The sequence below is a fragment of the Paralichthys olivaceus genome, chromosome 20 (genome assembly GCF_024713975.1).
Source record: "Paralichthys olivaceus isolate ysfri-2021 chromosome 20, ASM2471397v2, whole genome shotgun sequence".
In the NCBI taxonomy this organism is placed as follows: domain Eukaryota; kingdom Metazoa; phylum Chordata; class Actinopteri; order Pleuronectiformes; family Paralichthyidae; genus Paralichthys; species Paralichthys olivaceus.
Genome location: NC_091112.1, coordinates 12,721,014 through 12,748,803, shown reverse-complemented (window position 1 = coordinate 12,748,803; position 27,790 = coordinate 12,721,014). Strand labels below are relative to the sequence as shown.

Below are 27,790 nucleotides of genomic sequence, written 5' to 3'. Positions count from 1 at the left end.
TTCCCTCAGAATACACCAAAATAAAATTTAAAATTCTAATTCAGTATGTGGTCGAGGTGGATTGACTTTATCCAGTTCTTAAGACAAGATTTTACATGAGAGATAGGTGCATAACTGATAATTGATTTCTGCTATTCCTCCCAGTTTTCTTATTATTAGTATTTTGTGTTGTTGAGCTTTGGACCATTAATAGTAATATGCAACTGTTTTTGTTGTTATATGATTGTAAATACAGGCATGAAGTAAAACATTTCTAATTGACTTTTATAAAAAAATTTGACTGCCAATAAAAAGCAAAATAAACAACAAACTTTTAGTGGCCACTGAAAAAAACACTAATCTGTATGGTAGTGACTCAGTGCACTTCATGTTAAATTCATATTACCAACATATAGATGTAAAGGACAGAAACAGGAGCCGGACACCAACATACAAGAAGGTTTTTATTGATGTGGTATCAATACAATCAAGTACTGTAGATTTTGTATAAGCAGACAAACATTTTTCAATCAAAAAGAGTGCATTTTATACCCAAATTCTATTGCATAGAGTGCACGCAATAGCCTTGTATGACAAAAATCCTATACGTTGATACATTGTAAATGACACAAAATAGAAAATAAAAGTCCACAAAATAATCCTTCACAAACAACACTAGAATGCTAACTAGAAAAAAGTAAATGCTCTTAACTCATCAATGCCGTTACATACCATTTTATACGTTCTAGGCTTCGGTGGTCGGTTTTGGCATCCCTATTAAATTATCATAAATGTATAAATACATCTTCATTAATTTCATGTGCAAATGGGAATGACCGTTTGTGTTACTTGAAACTAAGACAAACAAATATCCCTTAAGAACCGAAGCGAGGCTGGGGTTTTTTTCTCATATTTTTTGTTCATTTTTATAAAGAAAAACAAAACAAAAAAACACTTAAAAGCAGTTTTGTGATTGAGACGGTACACTGATCTTACTGACACTTCACTATGATTTGCACACGGGGCAAACTCTGCAAGCAAGTGACATTGTCTATGAAAACATAAGGACAGCGAGTAATAGCCATGTGTAACTCACATCACCATGTCATATGTTAAAAAAAAAAAAGAAAAGAAAAAAGGTGACAAAAAAAAGGCAACATACAGTACATAACGAGCCTCGGACTTCCTTGTAGACCCACGTAACAATAATGACACATAGCAGTTTTAGGTGTGTTCGTGTTAGTAGACGGAAAAGGGCGTGAGCGAGTGCATTGTCTGCATTACATAAATGTCAAATACTGATATGGCCTCCTCCTGGCACTGCTTTCCTAGAGCAACTTTAACTGTTTACATGTAGTGATGCAGCATGATTTGGAGAAACCACTGGTAATGAGTCAAACAGTAGACATTCATTTTGATTGCAAAGCTAAGTTTGGCACAATCCTTCCGCACATTGACATTCCCTCCATCAGGGTGTAAGGTAGTCAGAATTCAGTGTAATGATAGGGTTATTGGGCGGCACAAGTTTGATCGCAATCCTGCCTGAGCTTAGGCATGTACAGGTACAGATATGATCATATAAGCACTGGCTTTTCATCGTTTGATCACAGCAATGTTGCCCAAATCTCTTCTTTAATGGCAATATTGAATAAAGAACTCGCAACACTTCCCTTACTATCTTTTTTTTTTGTTCATGACTTGGTAAAACACAGAATTATTGCACACCATTGGAGCAACATAGCCCATTCAGTGTTCACCAGTATGTTATTTTCTTATCTCATTGTGTAAATTTAATTCCAGGTTATTTCTGTCCCCATCATCTATCCTTTACATTCATCACCTGTTCCCTTACTTTGCAAAGGCACTATTAGAAAGCATGGAATTTCCTTAACCCCCCCCCCACCACCCAAAAGGATGCAGCACCATTTTAAAGTCAGATTTCTTGTGGAACATTAACAGGATTGTGAGGTCTTCCTAACATTTTGTCACTTTGTTCAAGTTTATTATTACCTTGGCCGATGTGTTCAGGACCTGAATGCCAGGGGCCCAATGTGACAACACGACACATACACAAGCACACACATACATACATTGACAGGGTGACAGAAAGGTACATCTAACATACGCACACACACATACATGCAGCGTGTATCATTAACGACTTATCCAACAGAAATGAGTGAATACATAGCTCTCACCTCTGGCCTACCACCTCTCCCAGAAATCTGGCAGGGATTTGTTAAATGTTACACAACCTGTGTTTCACAACCTGTGGGCCTCATTCAAGTCCCTTTACTTATTCATCCAGTAAATGCATATCCAATCTCATTTCCAGTTGTATGCTTTGACATTATTCAGTTCTGACACATCCTGTCCTCGTAGTCACGGATGTTCCATTAAGCTAAATAATAATCCGTCCATTTCCGACACAATGGCTCGGGAATTAATAGAAAGCTTTTTCAACCAGAACTACAAATGATTCAGAACTGCTCTCATTTGCACGGGAACAAGTCACACGGACCACTTACCTCGGGGGAAGAAGTGGATCTATTTTATTTATTATCCTTTTGCCTCCTTTCTTATTTATGAGCAGTAATATGTTTACAGCATCTTCACATGATATGTAATACATGGTCAGAATGGGATTTTCATAGTATGGCAGCACAGATTACTTAATTGGAATGTTAATGTTACACTGATTTATTAGTAGGTAGTATACCAATCGAAAAGTGACGTCATGGATAGAGCATGTGAAGATGATGCCTGCCACATGGTGATGGGGAAATCAGATCCATACAAGGAAGCGGGCCATCGTTCAATCTGTAATTTAGTCTTTAAAATCCATTTGCAGTTGCTCTCAGTATCTATTCTATGGCATGTAAACACTGACTGTATACATACATGTAGTCCTCAGTTAGATGTCTTTGCATGATGGTGATGGTCCTTTTTACAAGGGTGATTTATATTAAATAATACCAATATTGTAAGGCCATTTTTTTCCTGGATTGTATTTCTGGACAGTTTAGTAAAAAAAAAAATACAAAGACCCATCATTTAAAATCAGAAAGATGCAAAGAAATCAGCACCAAACAGATGCCTATACCAACTAAATGTCAACCTATATATATCTCACGCTAAAACAAAGATTGAATCCCATTAATACTTTTTTTTACCAAATAGGTCAGATAAAAGAAAAATGTACTAAATGCATTCTTTTTGCTATTGTTTGCAACAATACAACATAGAAAGCTTTGTTGTATTGTTGCTCTTTAAATCAGTATTTGCGGTTTAAATAAGAGGACATGGGGAAAGTAACTGCAGCCTGAGAAACCAATCACCCCTCCCCCTCCAGGGTCTGGTGATGTCGTTCTTATGATGTCAGAGCTTTTGGGCAGGATGTGCAGTCACATGGGAAGATCTGTTACTAGCACATTACAAAGTAAGGCACTTAATAGTCTGAATTCAATAACAACAACAACAACCATGACGATGAGGACCAAATAATAACAATAAAATTATGACAATATAATAATTAAAATAATATAAGCTAAAAACACCAACATAAAATACAACCCAAAACACACATTTGAAGGACACTGAAACAAAGAACACAGTATGAAATTCCATCCCCTGCTTTTTTTAAACTTTCCATTTCATTCACAAAGTTTGTTTTCTCTTTCGCTCATGTTGTTGAGGGTGAGATATTTAAAGATGATGGCAATTATTTTGAGAATCGTATGGGTTTTGTGTTTCTATTATGGCTGCAGGTAATTTAGGTTTAGGGCTGCTCTGAGGTGCCAATACAGGAACATATTTGAAGGAGAAGACAAGGTTATGTAGGACAGAGCAGGAATCCTGAAAAGGAGGAGTGGATGTACTCGGTAGAATAGAGGCCGTTTGCCTGATCCGAGGGCATCTGGACCCATACCTGGTCACCCTCCTTCAGCTCGAGGACAGCACTACCAGACGCCTGGTCCATGTAGCCTTTCTTGTATTCATCATATGTGTAAGTGGCTGGTACATTGTTCTTGTACAGTGCCACCCACAGGCTAGTTCCCTTTACATGCATGTGGTACGCAAAGTAGTAGACGCCGGATAAAGGAGCAGTGAACATGCCAGTAGCAGGGCTGTAGGCATTTTGCCCATTGTATAGTGTCCTGTCAAATTTGATTGGCATGCCAGAGGGAGGAAAAGGTGTGGTGAGGATGGCTGTGAATGCTGGTGCTACAGAGGCAGAGAGTGGAACTGGACTGTACACTGACCCCTTCCTGTCCCCTGGTACTTCATCCCCTTCCAGCTGTGAATCTGTTGGCCCTGCAACAACTGTTTGGCCATTTCCTGGAGGACCAGGGGGCCCTGGAGGCCCAGGAGGGCCAAGGTTACCATTAAGCCCAGCAGGGCCTGGTTTCCCTGGAGGACCTTGTGGACCTATTGATCCCTTCTCTCCCAGCTTACCCAGTCCTTGAGGCCCTGGAAGTCCAGGTTCACCCTTTGTGCCAGGAGCACCCTGTGGCCCCATGGGACCCATTGGCCCCTGAAGACCAGGAATGCCTGACTGGCCCCTGGGGCCTGGAGTCCCAATAAACCCATTCTCACCTTTAGGCCCTGGACCACCCATCAACCCTGGATTTCCAGGTAGGCCAATATGCCCTGCTTCACCCTTGGGTCCAGGTTTTCCAATTGGACCATTCAGCCCAGGGATGCCTTTTTCCCCAGAGATGCCAGGTTTCCCAGGGGGTCCACTGGAGCCTTGGTCACCTCTGAGGCCAGGTAGTCCAGGAGGGCCCTGGGGCCCCAGCTCTCCCTTCTGTCCTGGCATTCCATATTTTCCTGGAAGTCCCATTGGGCCTTGAAGTCCTACTTGCCCTGGTTGTCCATCAAGACCTGGCTCCCCAACCGGGCCCACCATTCCTTGCTCTCCTTTGTCTCCAGGGAGACCAGGCAGGCCACCATGACCCTTTTCTCCTTTTATCCCACTCAGACCAGGTTTTCCATAACCGGGAGTCCCAGGAAATCCAGGGGGACCCCTGATTCCTGACTCCCCTTTTGGCCCTAGTGGACCTGGTGCTCCTGGCAGTCCATCTAACCCAGGCTTCCCTACCCCGACTGGCCCCGGAAGACCTTGTGAACCTGGAGTGCCAACCTCTCCTGGTTCCCCACGATCCCCTGGGAATCCGTGATCACCTTTAAGACCAGGCAGTCCAGGCAAACCTTTTAGTCCTGGTTTGCCCACACCTGGAAGACCAGGTGGTCCTGTACTGCCTTTTAGCCCGGGAGGACCCCTTATACCTGGAGGCCCTGTCTTACCATTTCCATTCTCGCCCTTAAGCCCACGCTCACCAGGTTGGCCAGAAATACCTTTGATCCCTGGTTCTCCCCGTGCCCCAGAGGGGCCTCTGATGCCTGGAAGCCCAGGTTTCCCATTCAAAGAGAGGCCAGCTGGACCAGGAAGGCCAGGCTGACCTGGAAGACCTCTTGGACCTGGTTCGCCACGAGGGCCAACCTCACCGGTAAGCCCTGCCATTCCAATTGGCCCAATCTTTCCTGGAAGACCTGGAAGACCAGGCTTACCAATTCCTGGAAAGCCAGGAGGCCCCTGTGGGCCGGGTTGGCCATTGAGGCCTGGCTTCCCCAGTCCGGGTTTTCCTGGAAGTCCTGATGGCCCAGGTGGGCCTCTTGGTCCAGGTTTTCCTTGAGGGCCTGGTTCCCCCTTCACTTCCATCATGGGTGGCATATCTAAAAAAGAGAAGATGAACATGTGGTAAAATAAAGTATATTTCGAAAAGAAAACAGACAAATAAGAGTAAAATGAAGTTGTTTGTGTGTAGTGTATGTATTTTAGGGTTGGGTAGTAATAAGGTAATCTGGTATCCTGAGTAGATTTAACAATAACAATAGTGTCTATTTAATTACAGTCATGAAAAGTCTGCTACCCAATGTGCACATATCATAAATCTTATAATAATGTGATCTGTCATGTGACAGATTTGTTCACTTCGTGACAATTTTTACTCAGGAAGAAGCATTAGCAAAAAACAGACTGAGTAAAAGTAATTGTATTTACCATTTGACTGTTTACTTTTTTATTACTAGATATTGTTAATATTTTTACCAAATGCCATTCTGTTGCCAATGTTGTTCAGTGAATAAAACTGGAAAATTAATCAAAATGTTCCCATTGTATTTGCATAGCACATTTCATACAAATGATGATGATTTAAAGGAATCACATAGACTGAAAATAGACAAAATTAACATAGAAACATACAAAATATTCATTAAAATAAGATGTAAAATGCAGTTTTGTTTGTTTTTGTTTACTGCTGCAGCCATCTTGTGGCTGGAGATGGTGTAGCAGAAGTTGGCAGTTGATTTTTGATTGTGCTACTGTAAACCACTAACACTAAAAAAGGTATTTAAAATTCTGTAGGTCAGAGAGATTACAAAAAAATAAAAAAACGCAATTCATATGAACACAATACAAAACTCTATCACACAGCTTCTACACCATTCGAGGAAAATTCAGGAAACCACTTGTTTTCTACTCAGAGGGCAACGTGGCTTTCTCCTAATGAAGCAGTTTTCCTAATGAAGCAGTTTGCATGATACGGCCACCTAATGACATTAGCATGAGGCTGTTAAAGGGGTCAAAATGAAAAACAATGGCTGAAATTCACCAAAAATTATTATTTGAGTCTTTTAACCACGCATCACACAAACATACACACACACACACACTGAAGTTGTATGCTGTTTACAGTCACATTGCTCCATAGTCTTGGCCAGATGCACTGGTGATCATATAATGTCGACAGTAATTGGATGGTTGTTAAGTGAGCAAGTTTTAGAAGGCACTTTTTTTTTCTTTACTGTTCAATGTGGTTTACTTGTGTTTCTGGTGCAGCCTCTTCATTGAGTGCCATACGACATATGGCCTTTTACTGACACCTGGTGTCAAGAACAACACATTACAAGTGAGAGACTGCTGTAAGAGGAGATCATATAAGTCTGTCTCTGTCTAATAAGTGTTGTAACTTGTAGTTTGAGTAGAACTCAGGAAGATTGATTTGACAATGCTTGTTTTGAATTCCCTGCATAGTGTGACACCTCAGTATCTCTGCCTTGCTTGTGAGCTGTGAACCAGCTGATCCCTCAGGTCAGCTGGAACAAGCCGGCTGGTTATTCAGTCTCTATGAAAACTGGAGAACTGTTTGAGGCGCTTCATCATCTTTAAAACATAACGGATACACTTTTGTCTGCACCTCACAGTTGTCTGGTTAGCTGGTTTTAATTTATCATTTTTATTGTATTTCTATTTTTATCCCTTTTATACTTGTATTTATTACATTAATACTATGAATTGTATTGGTCAAACAGATATTTTATTTATTTTAACATATTTTAAATGTTAATTTTTTCACTTTCGTTCTGTAGTGACGGATACTTCCATGTTAGCTTATGCACATTGTGCCTCCACCTGAAATGAAATGTGCTATATACAACAAATGTTTTGCATGCGGTTGATTGCTGAATGTTTCTGATTAACTCCTAAAGATTACATTATTAATGTAGACATGTGTAGTTTTAGAAAACATCCTTCAGTACTTGTTGAAGATCATTTGTCGGTGATGAAGCTCCAGCCTGTAAAACCACTGTACAACCAAAAGTTTCTGAAGTTTGAACAAAGTTTAGAGTTGGATGTCGTCTTTGTAGTGATGCTGTCACAGGCACTACAGGAGACCATCGTAGTTATATATAATACATTTAGCCTAACTATATTTTTTCAGCATTTGGATCAAATAAGTCATTCAAAGATTAAGTAATCTATTGCTGTGTAAATTAAGTACATCAGATACATTAGCTGTTCAATCAGTATTACATCTAAAATCTGTATCAGCAGATAATCAATATTAAAGGATTCAGATTTAGTATACAAATTTATTTTGAAATCTATAAACGTCAACTCGAGGGTGTCTGAGTAAATCTGCATTGTGAAGGAAAATCTGCAATGTGGGAAAAAAGGAATCTGTGAAAAAAAATATGGAACTCCATGAATTAAGTAGATACATAAAGGTGATATCTGACACCATAATATCAATAATAGGAAAATGAAAACTTGAATTTCACGCCTTTCAAAAGAAAAACTAGAAATTGAAACTTCTGGATTCATTTTTATATCTTTTGGGAGCATTCAGGTAATGTATTCATTCTTTTTAATAACTGCTCGTTAAGGATTGGATGAGGTTACAGCTTTCCCAGCAGAGACTGGGCGGAAGGCAGAGTATACAACGGTCAGGTCGTTAATAATTAGATAATGTTTCTGTTTTCCTACCGACAGACATGAGAGGTCTTATTGGGTTTGAGTGTGTATGTAAAATGCACATGCTTTTGTTTGTGTAACAAACAAAGAACTCTGGACTAAGGAAGGATGCAACATAAACTCAGAAACGGTCTCATTATTCTTTCCCAGCAAAGTGGAGCAGAGAGCAGGAAAGCCAGAGAGAAACACTAGCCTGGTCTGCAGAACACAACAACAACCCTCAGCTATTCAGTTTCTGCTGACTTGTTGTTCCACTGCCTCATCTCAGAAACACTGGGCCTGAATGTGACTCTTCAAGGCAGCTCACACAGCCCCGACGGAAATCCAGGCCTGCTCAATCCTTCAGTCGAGTGAATAATTCCTCTTAAACTTTTATCCATATCAAAATAAACGTGTCACAGTTTATCACATTATATTACTCCTAATATAAATGCTTTTTGGAGGGCACCTCAGCGGCAATAAATTAGTTACTCTTTCCATTTCCTTGTAATAAGCTTGCAAGGAAAGTTCAAATTCCCACTAGATCCCTGAAGGTAACCACAGGCCACTACTCCCCTCTAGTGGCAGTTGATGAGACTTGTAGCCTTTCAAGATGCAGAAAAGCGTTAGTGATCCTTAGCAGAATACAATAATAGTACTTTCTTTCTTTATAGTTATGTTGTAGGTCATGTGTGTGAACAGCATCAAGTTGATTTGATCCTGGAAATTATAATAGAAAGTTCTAGAGAACAAAAGCACATTTAATATAAGTGGTTGTCTGTGTCTCTACACTGAATCTCGCTTTAAGGGTTGAGGTCATTCTTGCTATTATGTTTCCTTATATTTTATTCACTAACTTTATTGCTTGAATCTGCAAAAATGCTTAAAAAAGCAGAAAAAATTGAACCATCAGACAGATTATAAACAAAACCCTTAGAGCGGAAATGTGTCAGATATTAAAATGAATATCCAACATGTGCATCGTCAGTATCCATGATATAAATTACAGATCGACTTCCAGCTTTAACTTTTACCCTTTCTTTCATTTGCTGCAGGTTTTATACAATAATGAGATTTTGGGGTCGCCTCATTTTAGGTTTCACTCCCACATACATGTTTTACATAGCGTGTCTAAACTTGTGGTTTGTCTACATAAGTGAGGGTGACACCTTCTGGCCGAACTGCAGTTTTGCACCACATCCAACAGAAGCTTTTCTTTTTTTTTGTCCAAATGTGCAATAAGCATTATAGGCTCAGTCTTGTTTCCTGTTATGCAGCTCTGTGCAAAGAAAGGTGCTTAGAATATAAAGGCTTCTTCATTTCTTAAGTGAGTAAGTAAGTAAAGTTTAGTTAATATGGCACCTTTAACAGGTACAGTTGTTAAAATTCAATGAATACACTAGGAATCTGTGCTATATGAATGCAACTGGACTTGCTTGTAGCTCTCATGTAAAGGAAATGGGAGGTGAAACATCTTAAAAAACTCAAGTTAAGTACTCTTGCTTTCGTACAGCAGTTGGAGATACTATGATGGCTGAGGATCTGCATGGATGTACAACATTAAACATCAATATCCTGGGTAGTATTTTGTCTAGTATATCTGTCTGATAGCACATCAATGATTTCCATCCATCTGTTTTATGTAAAAACATGAAAAATCCCTAATTTCTGTAAAAGTGAATAAAAGACCATCGCAGGAGATTATTCTTACACCTAACACAGTCAATCTAATGACAGTTGTAAACTATAAAATATATAGTTAAATAAAACAAGCTGAAATCATATATTGAATATGTTTTTTCATGCAGTTGTTTTCTTGGGGGCAGCTTGTAACGGATGCTACGTACTCCAACAAAAATGTTCTTGGTCATATGATGCAATGTGCACATATGACCACTGGGTGGCAGAGCAGTGCATTCATGTCAAGCATATGAAGTCTGAGTTGCACTCTGCCCAGAGTAAATCTTGTTCCTCTTTGCTCTCCACACTACAATTTAACAGGGTGGAAATTATTTTAGCAGATCTTTGATGTTTCAGTGGGATATCTAAATCTTAAATTTCAACAGTGAACTTGATCTCAATCCACCATCAAACATCGTTTTATTAGGCTGAAATAATCATTTGCTTTGCATTTCGCTTTGAAGAAGGGGCCTTCGATAACGAAAAGCACATTTCATACGATCCAGGAATCACATTCACAGCTTGAGTCAAACTTGATAATGATGGCAATGACAAAATGCACATTTTTTAGGGATGATTATTGCCACACTGCTTTTCTCCCAGTTGCCTTCCCTGACTTTTATTGAATCTATTTTTATTTCCTTCACACCCTCTTCTCTTCTTGCAGCTGAGGAGCATGTGTTAAACAGTGGATTAACACCATCCAGATGGCAGGAGGAACAACTGGCCCAGTGGGCACTCAGGCCTCCATTAGGACCCGTCTAAAGCTACTGGACCCACACAGGAACGAGTCACACTGTTTGTGAGCCCTTCAACTGCCTGACAAGAAACTCTAATCTAAACCTGTGGCTTTAGTGCACAAGTCTGTCCTGCTCATGGGGTGGACTCTATCAGTTACACATTAAACTGTGCTGATGGAGACCTCTTTTGTTCGAAGAAGGTACTTTTCCTGTCAATATTTATCCTGTTTATTGTATAGGTTTGTAGACTTTGTGCAGACTGATCATTATCATATGATAATTATCATGCTCACTTTGGTGCAAATAGCTGGAAAAAGATCTCAGGCTGCTGCCAACAGGATGCTGCATGGAAATATGCCGTTTGCAGAAACAATAATTGAGATGATATTAGAGAGACACAGACACAGGGTTGTATCTCACAGAATCAATGTAAAGTATTAGTGCTTCCACTGACCCAGTGGACTGTTATGAAGTTTCCACCAAGGCAGTTCAAGGGCCAGAGAATAATCTTGAACCAGTTCTTTGTGTTTCAACAGCCAAAAGACTGGTTCTTGGCCAGAAAGACAGGTTAGGTTCTGTTCCAACATTTTGCTTGTCTGGAAGAAAGAGCCTCTTACGTCAAGGGCTGAGGGCAGGATCATGATCAACAAGACCAATAAGACTGACTGAAGCAGTGTGACGAATATTTAAAAAATAAATCAGATCTGTAATCTGTGAAGAAGAACTCAACTGGTTCTTAAAAGCACCAGGTTCCCCTTGATCAAAATATAATGGAATTAAGTGGACCTAGTGACCTGCAGAGTTGATGAGTAAGACCCTCAAAGTAAAAGAGATACACAGATACTTCACACCCACAGGGAGGACTTACCAACATAATGCCCCTTGCCCTCTCGAAACGGGGGTCCAATGGGTCCTTTCATCATGGGCTGCATGTACTTCATGTGTTGTATGGGGGGATAGCCTCCAGCAAGAGCACGCCCCCCCAGCATCAGTAGCACACAAACAGGAGCCAACAGCATTGTCACCAGCATCCCAGGCTTCAGGAGTCAAACACAAATAACTGCAGGAAACAGAAGAAAAGGACATTGTCTTTACCTGAATTTTTCACACAGAAATAGCAATGCATTTGTAGATTTCAGATTTCATTCTCTGTGATAATGAGTTACAGAGCAATCAAGATAACAGTTTAAAATAACACCATGCAATATCACACATTTGTGTAAAAACTCTGGAAACATGTGTTTTAGTTTCAACAGCCGAAATCATTGAACTTATCTACTTCTCATTCTTTTCTTACATTCTCTCTACATCCTCTGCAAAAAGAGTGTGTCTGTGTCAGCCAGCCACACACACTCAGCCAAAGCAAACCGAGGAAAGCAAAGAAAACATTTTTCTTGCTCAAAAGCATAGAACATGCTTGATATATATGTCCAACTATAAAGGGAATGCAGACACAGCCTCCAGCTCTGATGAAGTATAAGTTGTGTGATAAGTTGAAGTGATGCCTAAAGTTTTATATGTGTAAAAAGATGCAAAAACACACAACTATGACATGTAAGAACACTTTACATCCCTGCCGCCACACAGGTATGGAGCAGGATGTGGTAAGTACTTGGCTGGGGCAGTTGTTTGGTCTAGGTGGCCCTAAGAAGCCGTGACAGGCTGATGTGTTGACTTTAATTTACCCCAGGAAGAAGTGACCACATAGTCCTCCACCAAATATTTTCACGAGCGTGGTCAGGTGCGAACAGGAAGCCATCAGAGGATGGTTAGTGTGTTTGTCGACCATAAGTGGGGCACTGTACGTTTTCCAGAACAGGCTTTAACTGGTGAAATGATGTGTGAAGCGTTAGGGTTAGGGTAAGCTCTCTCTAGACTGATGACCTGTCAGGAGTTGAAGCCAAAAATGCCACAGTAACTGTATGTGACGCATGGAAACTGTTCACTGCAAGTTTCTCTCGATTAACCTGCCGAACAGGACGAAAGAAAGTCACAGAAATAAGTGGGATGGATAAAACACAAGAGATAAACTTCATCACTCCGGCATTTTCAATTCTTTACTGTTACCTTTAAATGATTTTATATTAGAATAAAGCAGAATTAAACATATAAGATGTCACTTTGGCTATTAGGGGTCTCTCAGCCAAAACAATAACAAAAGACAGAGTTTGATGACGTTGTGAAACAGTGTGGGATCATGGGAGATGTTGTCTTTGCTGCCATTGCTGATGTTGTAAATCATGTTCACGGATGAAGTAATGTATCAAACGTTTATTCATGGTTCACATAAAACATTTCAATGGGAATTTAAATAAATGTCTTACTCAGAATAAGGTAAATTATTTTGGGTCCTTGTCTCTCACTACTTAAACAGTATTTTATTCAACCATATCAAGACCGTAACTTGTTGATGTTTGCAGATCTGATCACATAAAACACTAAACTATTCTTAATCTCTCCTGTTTTATATAATATTCATCTTTTTTTGGTGTGTTTGTATGAGGTAGGGTTGGGGGGGTCAGGTTTAGAGAAAGCCTCTGTTGAGGTTTGCATTATGTTAAGGAGAGCTCTCTCACAGAGGTTATTCAGAAGCATGGGAGTTAAACAAGCACCAGTTGACATTTTTCTAATTTGCCAACGATCTGACATCTTTCCTAATTTGAAAATGACATGAAATTACCCTGCACAGTTAATTGGAAGCAGGGATTGAGTGTAATCTGGGAGCCCATAGCAGAAATCCAATCTAAAGTACTCAGGAAAAGGTGTGTTCATTGCCACCATGTGTGCTGAGCTCAGGTCTGTTTTACAGCTCTGCTCTCCCTGCCGTGTGTGACTGCTCAGCAACCGCATAGCTAAGCAGTCAGATTCTTGTTTTACAGCCATTTACCAAAGTGTTTCTTTTTAGCTTTCTGAGTTATTTTATTTGTAATTACTCATAAGTGTGTGTGTCTGCGGTGTCTGTTTATGCCTGTTTATGTTGCTGTGTTGTCTTTGCCGCCGTGAATCAAATATCAGGATTTTCCCACTGAGGCTTAATCTACGAAAAAACGAGAAAGCGAAGATGTTAAGAGAAATAAACAGGCGAAAGAAAAAGAGAGAGCAGGAGGGTAGTGTTTGGTCATTGGCCGACTTGCCGGCTGGCTGGCAGGGAGGCTCGTCTGGTATGGGGGTCTGTGGTTTGGGTGCAGATGTAATTTAACAGGCAGCTGGAGATGCCCACCATTCTGCAGGCGTCAAAGTCTCCCAAAGAACCATAGCGATGCATATTAAGACACAGAAGCTTTGCATGAGCCGGGCTCAGACCCAGATGGGCGGTTCGTAGACCTCCACAATCTGTTTATCAAATATTTTTGTTGAAAAGCTCTGCAGACGTTGTGAGACAAAAAAAAAAAATCTCAAGCAATCCTCTCTGGCTGGACACCACTGCTGGACCCAGACTTGCACAACGCACACACAAGAACACTACATGAAACAAAACACGCACTCTTGGTATGCAGGGGAACACATTATACCTCTGGTAAAAGTCTCGTTAACGTTCTTTTCCCTTTTTCACAAAAGATCCAGCCGTTCAAAACAAACCAGAACAAATAAGCCCGAGTCTGAAAGGAGAGGAGCTAATGGCGAATCAAAGACTCCCTCAGTCATTAAACGTGAGCGGCATTCAAAGTTGCTGCGAAAAATCCTCGTCTGGCACGTCGAGTGACACTTTATATGAAACAGATTTTTTACTGAGAAATGAAATCACCACACAGACACACTACAGCAACAGATCCCAAAACATTCACAAAGAAAGAAATGGCAGAACAGAAAAGCAGCATTAATAAGGAGTCTGAACAGAGGGTGTAAAAGGCCACCGCCAGCTCCACCATTACATTCTTAAAGTCAGGACTTTGCTGTTTCTAGTTCCAGACAGCTGTCAGGTTACTGAACACTATGTCTGATGCAGACATCCATAGCATGAGATGGCCCCCCAACCCATTACTAGCACAAACTAAAGAGAATTGGATGATATGGCAGCTCCCTAAAAGTGTCTTCATCAGCCCCTGGTGGCTGGCAGCAGTATAGGTCATAACCCCTGACTCCTCCATGTTAGGAGATGGGATATGGTCAGAATACACCTCACACTAATGTATGTCCAAGTGTTCATGTTTCTGATAACTTTGGTTATTTGATGCTGTAAAAACAGGTAAACATGATGATTGACAGCTGAGAGTAACTATTGATCGAGCAAAGGGATGGGAAACCACCACCTCGATACCAAGGCTTGACTCTACAATCATTATACTGCAGAGACTCTTGTTCGACACTCAAATACTATGAAAATACTAATAAATAGCCAAAAAATTGCAACATATAATTTTCCTGTTTGAAGTTATCATGTCTATGAATTTTGCATTTCTTTATAATTGTTTTACATCCCATTCAGTGACATTTCGCAGTCCAACCATAATCAGAATTGATGTGTGTAATGTCTAATGATGACATGTTCAAAAATATACCTGAACCTCAGTATCTTGTTTGCACTTGGAATTAAAAGAGGCAAAGCTTGTTGCCACAGCAGATTCACACTGACACTCCTCTGTACACATAGTATACAAATGACTACAAATATCATAGGAAACATCCAAGAAAGCTTGAAAAGCAAATCTTATTTGTCCTGATTTTAATTTCTTTGCTTACTCTAATGTAAATGTATTTTGTATTGTTATTGGTTGCATAGTATAAAAAGGGCCTCCTCAGTCCTTGGTCGTCTAGGCCTGTGCCTGGTGGGCCTTTTCAGTAATCCATCCTTGCCCATAACAAACACAAAGACACATGTTGGCAAGTGCAGATGAAGAACATAGACAGACATCCCACTTTCCCACACACAGTCCGCCTTATAGATCTGTCTCCAAACCACCCGGTAATCTGATTCACCAACACAAAACCGAACTTGAAACTTGCAGTCGTCACTTCTCTTGAACATGTTGTTGGACGCCATTTTAGCAGAGCCCAAAACGCTAATCTGCAAAGGCCGCGGGCGGTCAGAGCAGACTCAACAGTCTCCAAAGCCACACTCAGCAGCATCTCAAGTGGCCTTCTCAGACAGGCAGAAGAGACATAGACACCGCAGCTGAGCCCGAGCCAAGAGCACACTTCCCCAACAGCTATGTCTGCCCGCTAATGAAATCAACAGCGTTGGGGAGGTGAGGTTGAAGGTGCCTTAATTTCCCTAAAGCGGCACATGTGTGAATTCAGATTGCCAAGCATTTCCTAAACCACGTGCCACAGAGCGTAGACTCAGTGTGAGGTTTCAGTGTGATGAAGGGAAGAGGAGACGGTTGTCTTGAGCGGAGGAATCGTCACCTGAGCATAATGAACCACAAAATACCAGCTTTTTGTGATAACAGCAAATAGTTGAACAACAACCACAGTCCATGGTTATGTAGGTTTGGTGGTAGCTGCAGGTCACAATTAAAACCCCGACCGCACATTTTCGCTGACTCATACAGCTGTGACAAACTTTAACCACAACCACGACCATAGCCTTTGCTTACTGCAACCGCCTGCGGTCCGCTGGTATTCACCCACAACCATTCTCCTTTTACCAAAACTCTGTCCTTTCAAATTCAACAAGCGAATGTTGGAAACGTCCCTTTCACAACAACGAGTTCCCAGCACTGGAGGGGGAGAAAAAGCACGCTTCAAAAATAAATTTAATTTATACATATGTGGTTTATTATTCAATCTGTAGTCTAGACGTAAGAGTATTAGCAGATTTCACAGATTTGTAGTGAAAGACGTGCACCTGCAGACATCAGGCGAACGCATGAAACATACACAAACAGGCCCAAATATGACTCACTCCAGATATATCACTCCAGAGCAGCACAGAGCTTCATTGACCGGTGAGTACACCAGAGAGTGAGGGGACGACAGCAAGGGGAGAAAGTGAGCGCAGTAGTTACCCAACATGTAAACAGACGGTTTTAAGTGTGCGTGTGGGGCTTTGTTTAGAGAATTACCTTCTTTTCAATGAGTGAATCTCTCCTTCAGCCTGAGAGGCACCTGGCCCGTCACACTTTTTTCAGGCGTCAGCTCACCACCACATAATACTTAAACTGTGCTCATAGGTTTTTTTGGGGCTTTGAATGCACACTGTTTTACCAACCCTAACCCTAACCCTTTACATGTCTGTGCATGTGTATAACACACAAACCTCATGCATATGGTGAGACATCAGCATGTGTCATGTCAGTTGCCACGCAGTGGAAAGTGCAGTAAAGATTTTGTTTCGTTGCTTCTCAGGAAAAACTTGTCCTGCTCTCCCCCGCCACAATAAAAGCACCTATGTTCTCTTATAAGTGTTTCCAATGAATCATCATGTAAATTAGAGTCATTATAAAGACTGTAAATTATTATTATTCAAGTCAAGACGTGATGTCTACTGTTTACTTACGTGACCACATCTAGTCACATATAATTACAGTATGTACAATCCCCCCATATACAGAAACATAAGAATTTCCATCTTAGTCACACCCCCATTTATACACTTTGGTTTGGGGCTGTTCATAGTGAAGCCATTTAGTGCCAATGAAGGCAAATCTCAATGCAACAACTAGGACTGCAGCACTCATTAATCAATCTTTTGCTTGATTACATGATAAATAATTTCTTTAAGAAAATTATGCAAATGCTCTTCGCAAGTTCCCAAAGCCCAAGTAGTCCACGAAGCAAATATATTTAGTTAGGTATAATATAAGGGCGGCACAGTGGTAAAGTTGTTAGCACTGTCCTACAGCAAGAAGTTTTCCTGGTTTGAATCCCAGTTTGGCGCAGATGAAGAAAAATAGCAAAATGTCATAAATTAGAAACTGGAATAAGTGTTAATTTTTCAGTTTCGTTTTTTCTTTGATAAATAACCTGAACAATAACTCTACTCAAACATATATTCCTCATTACTTTTCAGATGACATTTAGTTCCAATAGTGCCACAACAGTATGGGGAGGGGCTTCTCCTTTTTCAACGTGATACTGTCCCAATGCACAAAGGGAGGGCCATAAAGAAAGGGATTTTCCAGTTTGCTGTATAACATCGCTGGCCTACAATCCTAATCTTAACCTCATTAAGCCCCTACAGGATCAACTTGTTCTTCACGCCCCAACATCAGTGCCCAACCTCACTAAAGCTTTTGCAGCTAAATGAAGGGAAATTCTTGCAGCCACTTCCCAAACTCTTATGGAAAACCTGAAAATATTAGAGATGGTTATAGCAGCATTACAGTTTGTGACACGTTCATTTATCAGAATGTATCAGAGCAGCAAATATGGACATGATGGAGAATCAAAGATAGTGTTCATGCAACAAACAGCCACTAACACACTTCATCCATCTCTCTCTCTCTCTTCTTTGTGGATAGCAGTAATGACGATATTCATCTGAGTAGACACTTAACGACAAACTTACCTCAAACACTTGCACGCTCGAGTGCAGGATCATGTTTACTCATATTTTGTGAAACTGTCATGCCTACCTATACGTCTATAGTCTGTTTTACTTCTTGACTTCTATTGATCCCTGGAATTCCCCTGAAATAGTTTAACAGATTGTGCAAACGTTATTGGAAACACTCCTGCACACTGTCTGTGATGCAGTGATATATTTATTTGTGATGTTTCAGTGCTAGCTCTTCATCTGGCAAAACTGATAACTGATTGTGCACCCTTGGTTTTCATCTGTCTTAACCATTATGGGGAAGACACAAAATAGAAGATGACAGTCAGAAATCGACCAAAACTGAACTGTAGACAGGACTGCAAAATAGCCCAGTCTTGCTTCAGGTAAGAAAAAAGTTAGTAAAACAGAGAGGATGACGCAAAAGAGCATTGTCAGTTCAGGAAATGGTGCCTGTGGAGCAGGGCTGTGTTTTCCCAACATCCCGGAGGGTGTGAAAAGGACTGGGAGGTGTTTTATGCTGAGTTTATGCCGATGGAGCGGTTAAAGAGGGTAGAGCAAAAACCAAGCAGAGGATGTAGTTTTCTGAAAATGTGCAGCGCGAGACAGGTTAAAGGGGTGTGAAGAAAACGCTGGGAGGAGGAGAGAGGACTGAAGAGGTCAGATAGAGGGTTTTCATTTCTTGATGACTTAATCCAGAGGAAGCCGTTTAATACCCCTGGGCCCGGGTCTAAGTGCAGAAGCAGATGTGCTAATCGTAAGATGGAGGGGGGAGATGGAGCGTGCTTTTGAAAGTGTATGCTTCCACTCAAGGACAAAGGGTGAAACAGTCAGAGTGAGGCTAATTTGATTAGTCACTTTTATTAACCTGTAGGACCTCACACATGTACAGTTGGCTTGTGTGGTTTAAGATGATATACATACATATATGAATATGAGATAATAATATATATGATATTATGGCTTGGGGCTGAAGAATAACTGATGGTCATCTTAAACCACACATGGCAACCGTACATGTGTGAGGTCCTGTAGGTTAATAATAGTGACTAATTAAATTAGCCTCACTCTGACTGCTTCATAGTGCAGTACGGGGGAGCAGAAGATGGGAGAAAGCAAGGGTGTGTGGGCAGACAGACATGGCTATACCTTTCGTTCTGACCCGTCGGTGCACCTCAAACCCAATATGAGCGCTTGATTAGGTCATCAAGAGGAAAGAGTACAAAAATAATCTTATAAAAGCCGATGTACTTCCACCTTTCCAGGCCAATAAATGTTCTTCTTATTAATGCAGAGAGACAGGCCACTGAAGGCACACATCCACACTCCCAACAACTGACGTTACTGACCTAGTATCATTTTCCCATCACATGAAAAAAGTTGAAATTTAACACAAACACTGAGACTCCAGTATTGGAATATATAACCGCACAGAGGATTGTGTGTTAGAGGGCACTGCGGAGATGACCTCACCTGAAAAGGGAAAACTTTGAGGACCCCTGGTAACATAATCTCCTGTAAATCAGAATCACTGCGTCTCCACTGGCAATCTTCCCCCTATTCTCTCCTGCTTAAGCCTCCAGCTTACTGCGACACACATTTCTGGTGTGAATACGTTTATTGTTTTCTGCCAAGCAAGGCATTTTTCCCCCCTCTGTAAGTCCACTGGTACTGACATATACCCAGCTCTGTTAGTCTTAATCTACAATAATGGTAAGTGGTGAGCAAAGTTAGCACCCAGGAGAAAAAAGGAGTGAAAGCAGAAATCAAGGCAAGAGGAACATTGTTGACTAGAAACTGTCCCACCCACTAACATGGAGGAAGTAGGATTTATGACCTATACTGCAATCAGTCAGTAGGTGGCAATCAAGATGCTTTGGCTAACATAACATAAGATAACATAAGTTTATTTTGTAGGTTGTCAAGCATTGAACATTTGCAGCTTATGTATAAGCAGATAAACACAGCTAAATCTGTTCCTTACACCTTAAACAGCCATACTCACAACTCTTTGTACAATGGTCTATTAGAGACCAATCCATTTTGGCATTTGGTGATATGTAAAACTTACTGTATCTTTATACAGCATCAACTGATAATCTCTGTTTAGGGGGCAGGGTTAAGTGAATGGTCTGTTGCTCGGTAGTTGGATTGGATGTGGGATCCTGTGGGGCTCTATAATGTACTAGGTTTTGTTTGGTCTGTGTTATGTCTATGCCATGTCTCCAAGTAGCTGATCCCTTGTTCCCTTCCCTGGGTGCGTGGCTTTGCGTCTGCCAGAATGGGGGCCTCTGAAATGTGCAGTCCGCACACAGGCCAGGGAACACAAAGAAAAAAGTAGAGACAAGGGAAAGAGCTCAAAACAAGCCGCCACAATTTTCTCCAAAACAAGTTTTTCAGTGGACTTTTTTGCAACACAGCTTTGTTATTTCCTGACTGTGTGTCAAAATATCCATGGTGGCAGTTCATTCCAAGGCGAAGCTGGCTGTGGCAAGGAGTCAAAGCCCATGTGGCGAGGGAACGCATGGGTCTTTTCAAGATTCAGCTCTCTGAAGGTAAGAAATGTTTTGGGGCACTGAAGTAACGGGGCTAAACCATGCAGGAACAATCGCACACCATCAATTGTTCCATTCTCTTTTGCCAGGACTGGAAAAACTCCCAAGTTGCACGTAGCTGGGGCCAACTTCCAGGAGGGAAAAGCCCAGAAAAGTCCTCTTGTAGTCTGCTTCTACCAAAGGATTCCACAGTTTGACACTCCATGAAAACGCTAAGCTATTACAGATCACATTGTCAAAGGCTACCACTGGTGATGGAGGGAGGTGGAAACTTGTGTCAAGGGGTAGGGAGAGGAAGACGAAAAGGAGGGAAGCGGATTAAGACCTTAATGAGATCGAAGCAGTAGAAGGGGAGGAGAAAGCAAGAAGCCATGAAGGAGACATGAAATCATTACGACAGGCAGAAAGAAAAACAGGGAGATAGACGAGAGGAATGAAAGGGAGCTGAAAGTAGAAGCTTTAGCTCTTGATCTCCCCGCTGACCCACTTCAGATGCATGCCCCGCCAATCATCTCACACACTCCTGCTGCTGGCAGCTGAGGCTGCTTCACACGTACATGCACGTGTCGCACACGCACAAACACACTCATCAGTTGGCAGCGAAACAGAGAGGGAGGCCTCTTTTTCTGTCCGAAGTGGAGGGAAGGAGGGAGGGAAAGGAGAGGTAGAAGGGAGATTATAATTTAATAAGGGGCAGGAAATCTTTGTCAAATCCCCCTGAAGGAGCTGAAATGCCTCCGTGCTGGAGGCTACTGGACTACAGACTGACTGGGCTCCATCTGAATGGGCTTCTCTGGTACAGGCGGCGGCCCTGACAACAACAAAAGCAGACAAAAGACCAGGAAGAGAGGAATCCCTCTTGACCACAGTTTGGAGCCATATTCCCTTATGAAATATCAAACCAACAATTTGTAAATCCATAGTATCAGCTGCGTACTTTCTGCTGGATACACACGGATAGAGGCTCAGTGCCCAAAGGTTTAAAAGTTACTCTTCCACATTTTTATATACCACTTTTTTAACTGCTCAACTTTTATCTAAAATTTTGTATTTCTTTATATTTTGATGCTGGTGACAATACAGCACCCAATCACCATTTTCTACTTTTACTTTATAAACTATAACTACAAATCTTCCGTCAAACCTATCAAGCAGAGCAGTGTTAAATGTCATATTAACGCAAGTAGCCATTGAATAATTTTGACTAAATAAAATCATTCATAAATTTGTCAATATTACATCTTCAGAAATATCTGTTCATAGTTTATGTTAACAACACATGGTTTTAAACTCTGTGAAGTGCTGTAAATATCTGCTGCAAAAACAATGCTGCAGTTACCACTTGCTACCACTGAATTTCCATTTAATAAGCGAGGCTACGTCACTACTGAAAAGCCACCTTCGCCACAAGAAAGTGGCAGTTACAAGTTAATAATAATAATAACACAAAATTTCCATTCACTCTTATGTTTTTCTTAGGCCAATTGCTAACTAACATTAGTCACCATTAGCTGCCTATACCAGACCAATTAAGGCTGCGGTTGTAAAACCACCGGGTGTATCGGAATGACCAAGAGTGTGTCTCATGATGTATGAATTTTTCATTTAAAGAAGAAAATGTTTGTCTTTACACAGTCTGACTTGAAAAAATACACATTTGGGAAATCGTTTAATATTATCAATGAAGTTTCTCTGTTCTTTCTTCTCCTCAGGCCAAAGTGTGGACTCTTAAAATCAGCAATAAAAGGGATTGAATGAATGCATTGTGAGCTTTAGAAAACAATAACGCAACTGCCAGGAAATGAGCTTGCAAGTAACCTGTGATTGTTGCTCCAGGTTTAAGGCAGTGTGACACAGGACAAAACATAAAGTGATGGGCTGCCAGTTCTTGGACACCATCAAAACTATGTTCCCTTCAATCTAAGAGTGTACAGTTGGGATAAGTGTACTACTGATTTACAAGTCTTTATACAACATGGTTTAGAGATTGGATCAGACAGGCAGTGCATTGAGCAAACCACTGGTGCATATGTAACACGTTGAGGGGTATTCTGAAGCAAACTTTCCCACTACTTCTCCGGAGGGCTCTCTTTTCAGAAATAACTTGTTTCCCCATCCACCTCAAACTATGTTTTAAATGGAAATTCATTGGATTGTTTGAATCCCAGTTGTGGACCATTAGCTGTTCATTGGCCTCCGCTTGACTGATCACTCACTTAAAACACCACTGACCCCAGCTGGGTGTTTCAGTCTCAAGGGCTGGCCAACAGAAAAGAATCCACAGAGTGCCTACACACACACACACACACACACACACACACACACAAATGCATGCATAGTAACCAGACCACCAGCATGCAGCATCGCCTCCTCTGACTGTGGTCCTCCCTGAAACCCACCCCACCCATCAGGATCAATGCAAGTCTTTATTAGCTGCTGGCTGCGAGCCCTGGTTGTGTAAAAGGACCCTGCCAGTTCTGGCCACCTCACACCTCCCAAAATCCACCGCTGGGCTGGATAAACATCGCTCTATGTGTGTGTGTGTGTGTGTGTGTGTGTGTGTGTGTGTGTGTGTGTGTGTGTGTGCATACAAGGTCTGTCTATACAGATGTAAAGATTGTGTGAAGCTGAAAGGTTCAAAGTAACAAAGAAAGATTTATAAAGCATATGGGAGGAGTTGACATTGAATAATGAGAATAAAATCTGAACTATAGTGGAAAAAAACCCATTTCATTAAACAAAGCCTGAGAAGACATTAAAAAATGCAGTGAAACAATGTAAAACCACCAACACATATGTGGAGTGCAGCACAGAAAAGCACAGTGAATATCCAGTCATCCCTCATATGCAAAGCAATAACTTTGAAGAATTTCCATGTACTTCCTAGCAGGGCTGCTGAAACAACAGTGCAGTGTCAGTGGAGCAAGCATGTGATAAGTGGTATTTTTACTGTGGCTACATCTGTGCAGTCATATTCAGTCTGCTTTTCTAGTATGAAACGCATAAAAGAAGCTAGTTGACTGCAGACGTGCTTCCACGGGGGTCATGTAAAAACAGTAAGAAAAGCCAAGTGATACTTCCCATCTGAGTTGTGTATTGTGGGCCCATGCTAGGTCCTATGAAGGCTATAGGAGCCACCAGAGAGCAGCACAGGTCAGACAGGACACTATTAGAAGAAGCTTTGGGGAGTGAGAGACACTCAGGTGAAGAGGAGGACAAGTGGAGGGCTGGGATCATGTCTGCTCCTATTTCACATGACTCTATATGACTGATTGTCTGCTGTAGTTTGTGATTTTATTAGTTAAATGCAGTATCAGGTAAGTCAAGGTGACCCCAATCAGTCAAGTAAATATCTTCTAGGTTGACTTTGTTTGTGATGTTTATTAAATCTAATAAACATTTGACAAACAGAAAAATCTTCTCTATGCAGTCTATTAAATTGTTATATTCATGAAAGATTATTCCGTCACAAAAATGCACATGGTCATTTTACCTTGACCTCTGACCTCAAAAGTCTGAATTCCTGTACCAGATAAGTGCTCCCGATGTATCAAATTTACAAGAACATGAGGTCATGGTGACCTTTAATATTCGTTCATCTTTGAGTCCAAGAAAACATTTGTACTAAATTTGAAAGAATTCCCTGGGGGTGTTCCTGAGATTTTGTGTTCATAAGGCAAAACATGTGCTTAGTGAAGTCACATTGACCTTGACCTTTGACCACCAAAATCTAACCATTTCATCTCTGAGCCAAAGTTAACATTTGGACCAAATTTGAAGAAATTCCCTCAAGGTGTTCTTGAGATACAGTATATGTATGTCTGTCTGTCACCATTGCAGAGTCGTAAACAGCTGAAATGTATGACTTACAGTTCCGGTTCCCAGTACCTCCTACTGAACTACAGGGGGAAGCTAATAGTGCTCATGTTTATCATAATGAAAGTAGTAGTTGTTTGCCGTAATGTAACTCAACAATGGAGCTGGATGACAGAGAAATACATCCGGAACAATACTCGTTATCAAGATCAATTAATTGTTGGTCTGATAATGAGATACAGAGCATCACCAGACTTATCCTTTGCACAGACAATTCATACATCTACAGCCCTGAGGGATGTGGTATGTGTTTTGTAGTCTAAAACTCCTTGAAATGAAGAATGTCATCCAGCTACTTCACAGAGGTAACAAAGACATTTCCCTGTTCTCCAGGTCCGTCAATTAGAAACAGGCTGAGATGTAAATTTGGCAATATCCCCACAGTAAAATTTGTAAAGAAGAAGAAGAAAAAAACCTGGCCTGCTACAGCTTGCAACAGCAGACATGTTCATTTAAACATCTGAAATCATATTTGGATTATTTACACTCATTAGCTGAGATATTCCTGATTCTAGACAGAAGACAAATTGGGCTTGGTGTTTGCCAATTTTGCTTGTGATCCAGTGCAGCTCTGCAGATGTATTTGTTAAATATCAAAGACGGAAAGGAAGACAGAGACGTGCTGGTTGGCCAGAAGCATTGCACCTTGTTTTAATAATCATAGTTTGTACACTGAAACAAAAAAAGGGCTAAATGAGATGCTGTAGATTTGCAGTAGAGCCAAGACAAACGAAAAAACACAGCCATTATACAGGACTCACTTTCAAATGCATAGGCATTGATGCAGTTCACATTGGCAGACAGGCCGTAATGTGTTTTCTTTGAGAAGTATGTGCTTGTTTTTTTCAAGTGTCAATTGTGTGTACTTTCATTCATGCAATAAGGTTCCCGATTCGAGCCACGGTTCGATCCCTGGTGGTGTCTTTCTGTGTGCGTGTTCCCCCCTGTGCCTGTGCAGGTTTTCTATGGGTACTCCAGCTTTCTCCCACAGTCCACAGACATGCAGATTGGGGTCAGTGTTAATTAGAGATTCTAAATCGACCATCAGTGTGAATGTGAGTGTGAATGGTTCTTTGTCTCTGCACGCTGTTGAAATGTCCAGGGTGTACCTCGCTTCTCATCAAATTGCAGTTGGGATTGGTGCCAAAGCTCCTAGCAACCATCAAATGATAAGGAGTATAGATAATGGATAGATGGATGGAGCATCAGGATCAGATGTATCACCTCCACACAACTACAGCAAAGACACTGTGTAACTTCATCTGACTGTCCCTCTCATTGCTCACGTCTGTCCATCTGTCGGTTAATCTGAATCCAGGTGAATGGAGGAAAGAAACTGAAGTGTAGATGTTGGAGTGTGGGAGTTGAGACAGAGACAGAGGAATAAATAAGTCCAACTTGGAGCAGGACAGACGGAGCATGCCTCGCAGATAGGTTAAGACAATATTTCCTCCCTAAAACCTTAGGATGCAGATGAGGAGGAAGACATCCGTTTTATTTCTCTTTATCTCTCTGTCTCACTCTCTCTTCCTCTCTGACATAGTTTCCTCCCTCAGACCTTTCGTCCCGCCCTGTCAACACCCCTCAGCTCTTTTGACACTAATCGCAATCGGGGTGACTCCCTCTTCAGATCCCGTTTGAATGATTGATTTCATCAGCGCTTGTTTTTTTATATTAAAACCAGATCTCTTCATTTTCCCTCTCTTATCTCTCTGGCCCAGTCACCAGGAGATGCTCAGACACAAAATGTGGGATGTTTGAGCTATATAATGTGGATATGACTTCAAAAGTCCTCTGAAATGTCTGATTCCCACACGTGACATGATTTAATTTAGTGAAAAGGAATTATTTGCACATCTGTTCGACACAAAAAAATCACAAATCTTTTGTTAATGGGCTGTAAAAGTGTCTGGTCTCTTCCACAGAAGGTCAAGTTTGAGCGCGGTTCATCAGGAAGGAAGGAGGAGAAAAGACGAAAGAGTGTTTAATGACAATAAACATTCACATAATTGTGTAGTGTTGAATGAACTCTGTTTCCTCGTTCACCTGCCTCATGGAATTCCTGCAGGACTGCCAAGAGCCAATAAAACAGCAGATTCAATGCAATGCTAGATGCAATAACAACCTCCTCATTATGCTCTGTGTAGAAAATGGTTGAAAGTTAGTGGAAATAAAGAAACATGGAATAAGAATTTTTCCTGTGTTTGAACAGTGGGATCTGTGCTCTGTGCTTCAGTCAGATTATATCAGTAAATCCACAACAATGGAGAACACTTACGATCACGCTGCAGGAGGCTACATGAGTCTGCGTGCATCTAATGGTTCATTAAGGCTGATTCTCCAGATCAAATACAGTACGTGTTCATCTCAGAGCTGGCAGCCAGAAGAAGGGGACATTCTTGAGAGTCTGGAGTTAAGATTGATGGGCCCTTGCTTAGATAATCACCAGACCAAAGTAAGCTGAAGCAGCTTCTTTGTCTCCACTTGGCAGCGAGGAGGGACGGGAGGATTGGTGGGAGCAATATGAGAGTGGGAGAGGAATAAAACTTAAACCACCGACATGAGAATGAGACATCCTTGGACACTGAAGGAGCAGTGGGGGTTGGAGATGCTGAGTGAGGTGACGAAGGACAGGCTCCCTACACAGAGTCTGTATCCAAGGCAAGCAAATCAAAAGAGAAACAGAGAGCTGTCCTGCAAGGTGCATGTGTTCTTAAAAAACTGTTTGTAATATGAGCGATGCAGCAATTTTTATGTATGAAATCAACAAGTTCTACTATCTTTAAAAATTAAAAGGGCCAATCTCAAGAATCATCATCCATTGCCTTGAGTTACTCTCAGGTCACGTCCACAGTAGGTTTTAGTTTTAAAACACATCACGGCTTTTTCTGTAGCTAATTCCTGAGAAAAAGCTGTGAACTCGCCACCCAAATGCTACCTGCCCAACAATCAACAGATTAAGTTAGTGACTAGTTGTTCTAAAAGCTCACATACCCACTTCAGTTCTTCATGGAGCTGGTGGAGACTTGAATTCAATGGATGGCCAAGTCCAAATCAATGCTTGTTTTGCTCTAACTCTGCTGTGTAAACATGCAAGAGCTTGCTACCACATCCAAAAGGTGATAAAATGATACTGTTATGTTCACAGCTGGTTTGCGCTGCCCCCAAGTGGCCACGAAATCAGTTTTAACAGATTTAAGAACCCGCAAAAAGCTTAATTACT

At 41.2% G+C, this 27,790-nt stretch overlaps 1 protein-coding gene across 1 annotated transcript in view; it reads right to left on the bottom strand.

Moving 5' to 3' along the window:
* Positions 1-430: 430 nt before the first annotated feature.
* The window catches only part of col8a2 (collagen, type VIII, alpha 2), a 47,027-nt gene continuing 19,667 nt past the window's right edge, over positions 431-27,790 (bottom strand). The window contains exons 2-3 of the mRNA XM_020090569.2: positions 11,567-11,758; positions 431-5,715 (exon numbers count right to left, since the gene is read on the bottom strand). Of these exons, the coding sequence (XP_019946128.1) occupies positions 3,812-5,715; positions 11,567-11,729 (2,067 nt within the window). The 5' untranslated portion in view covers positions 11,730-11,758 and the 3' untranslated portion in view covers positions 431-3,811. The remainder of the gene's footprint in view (positions 5,716-11,566; positions 11,759-27,790) is intronic.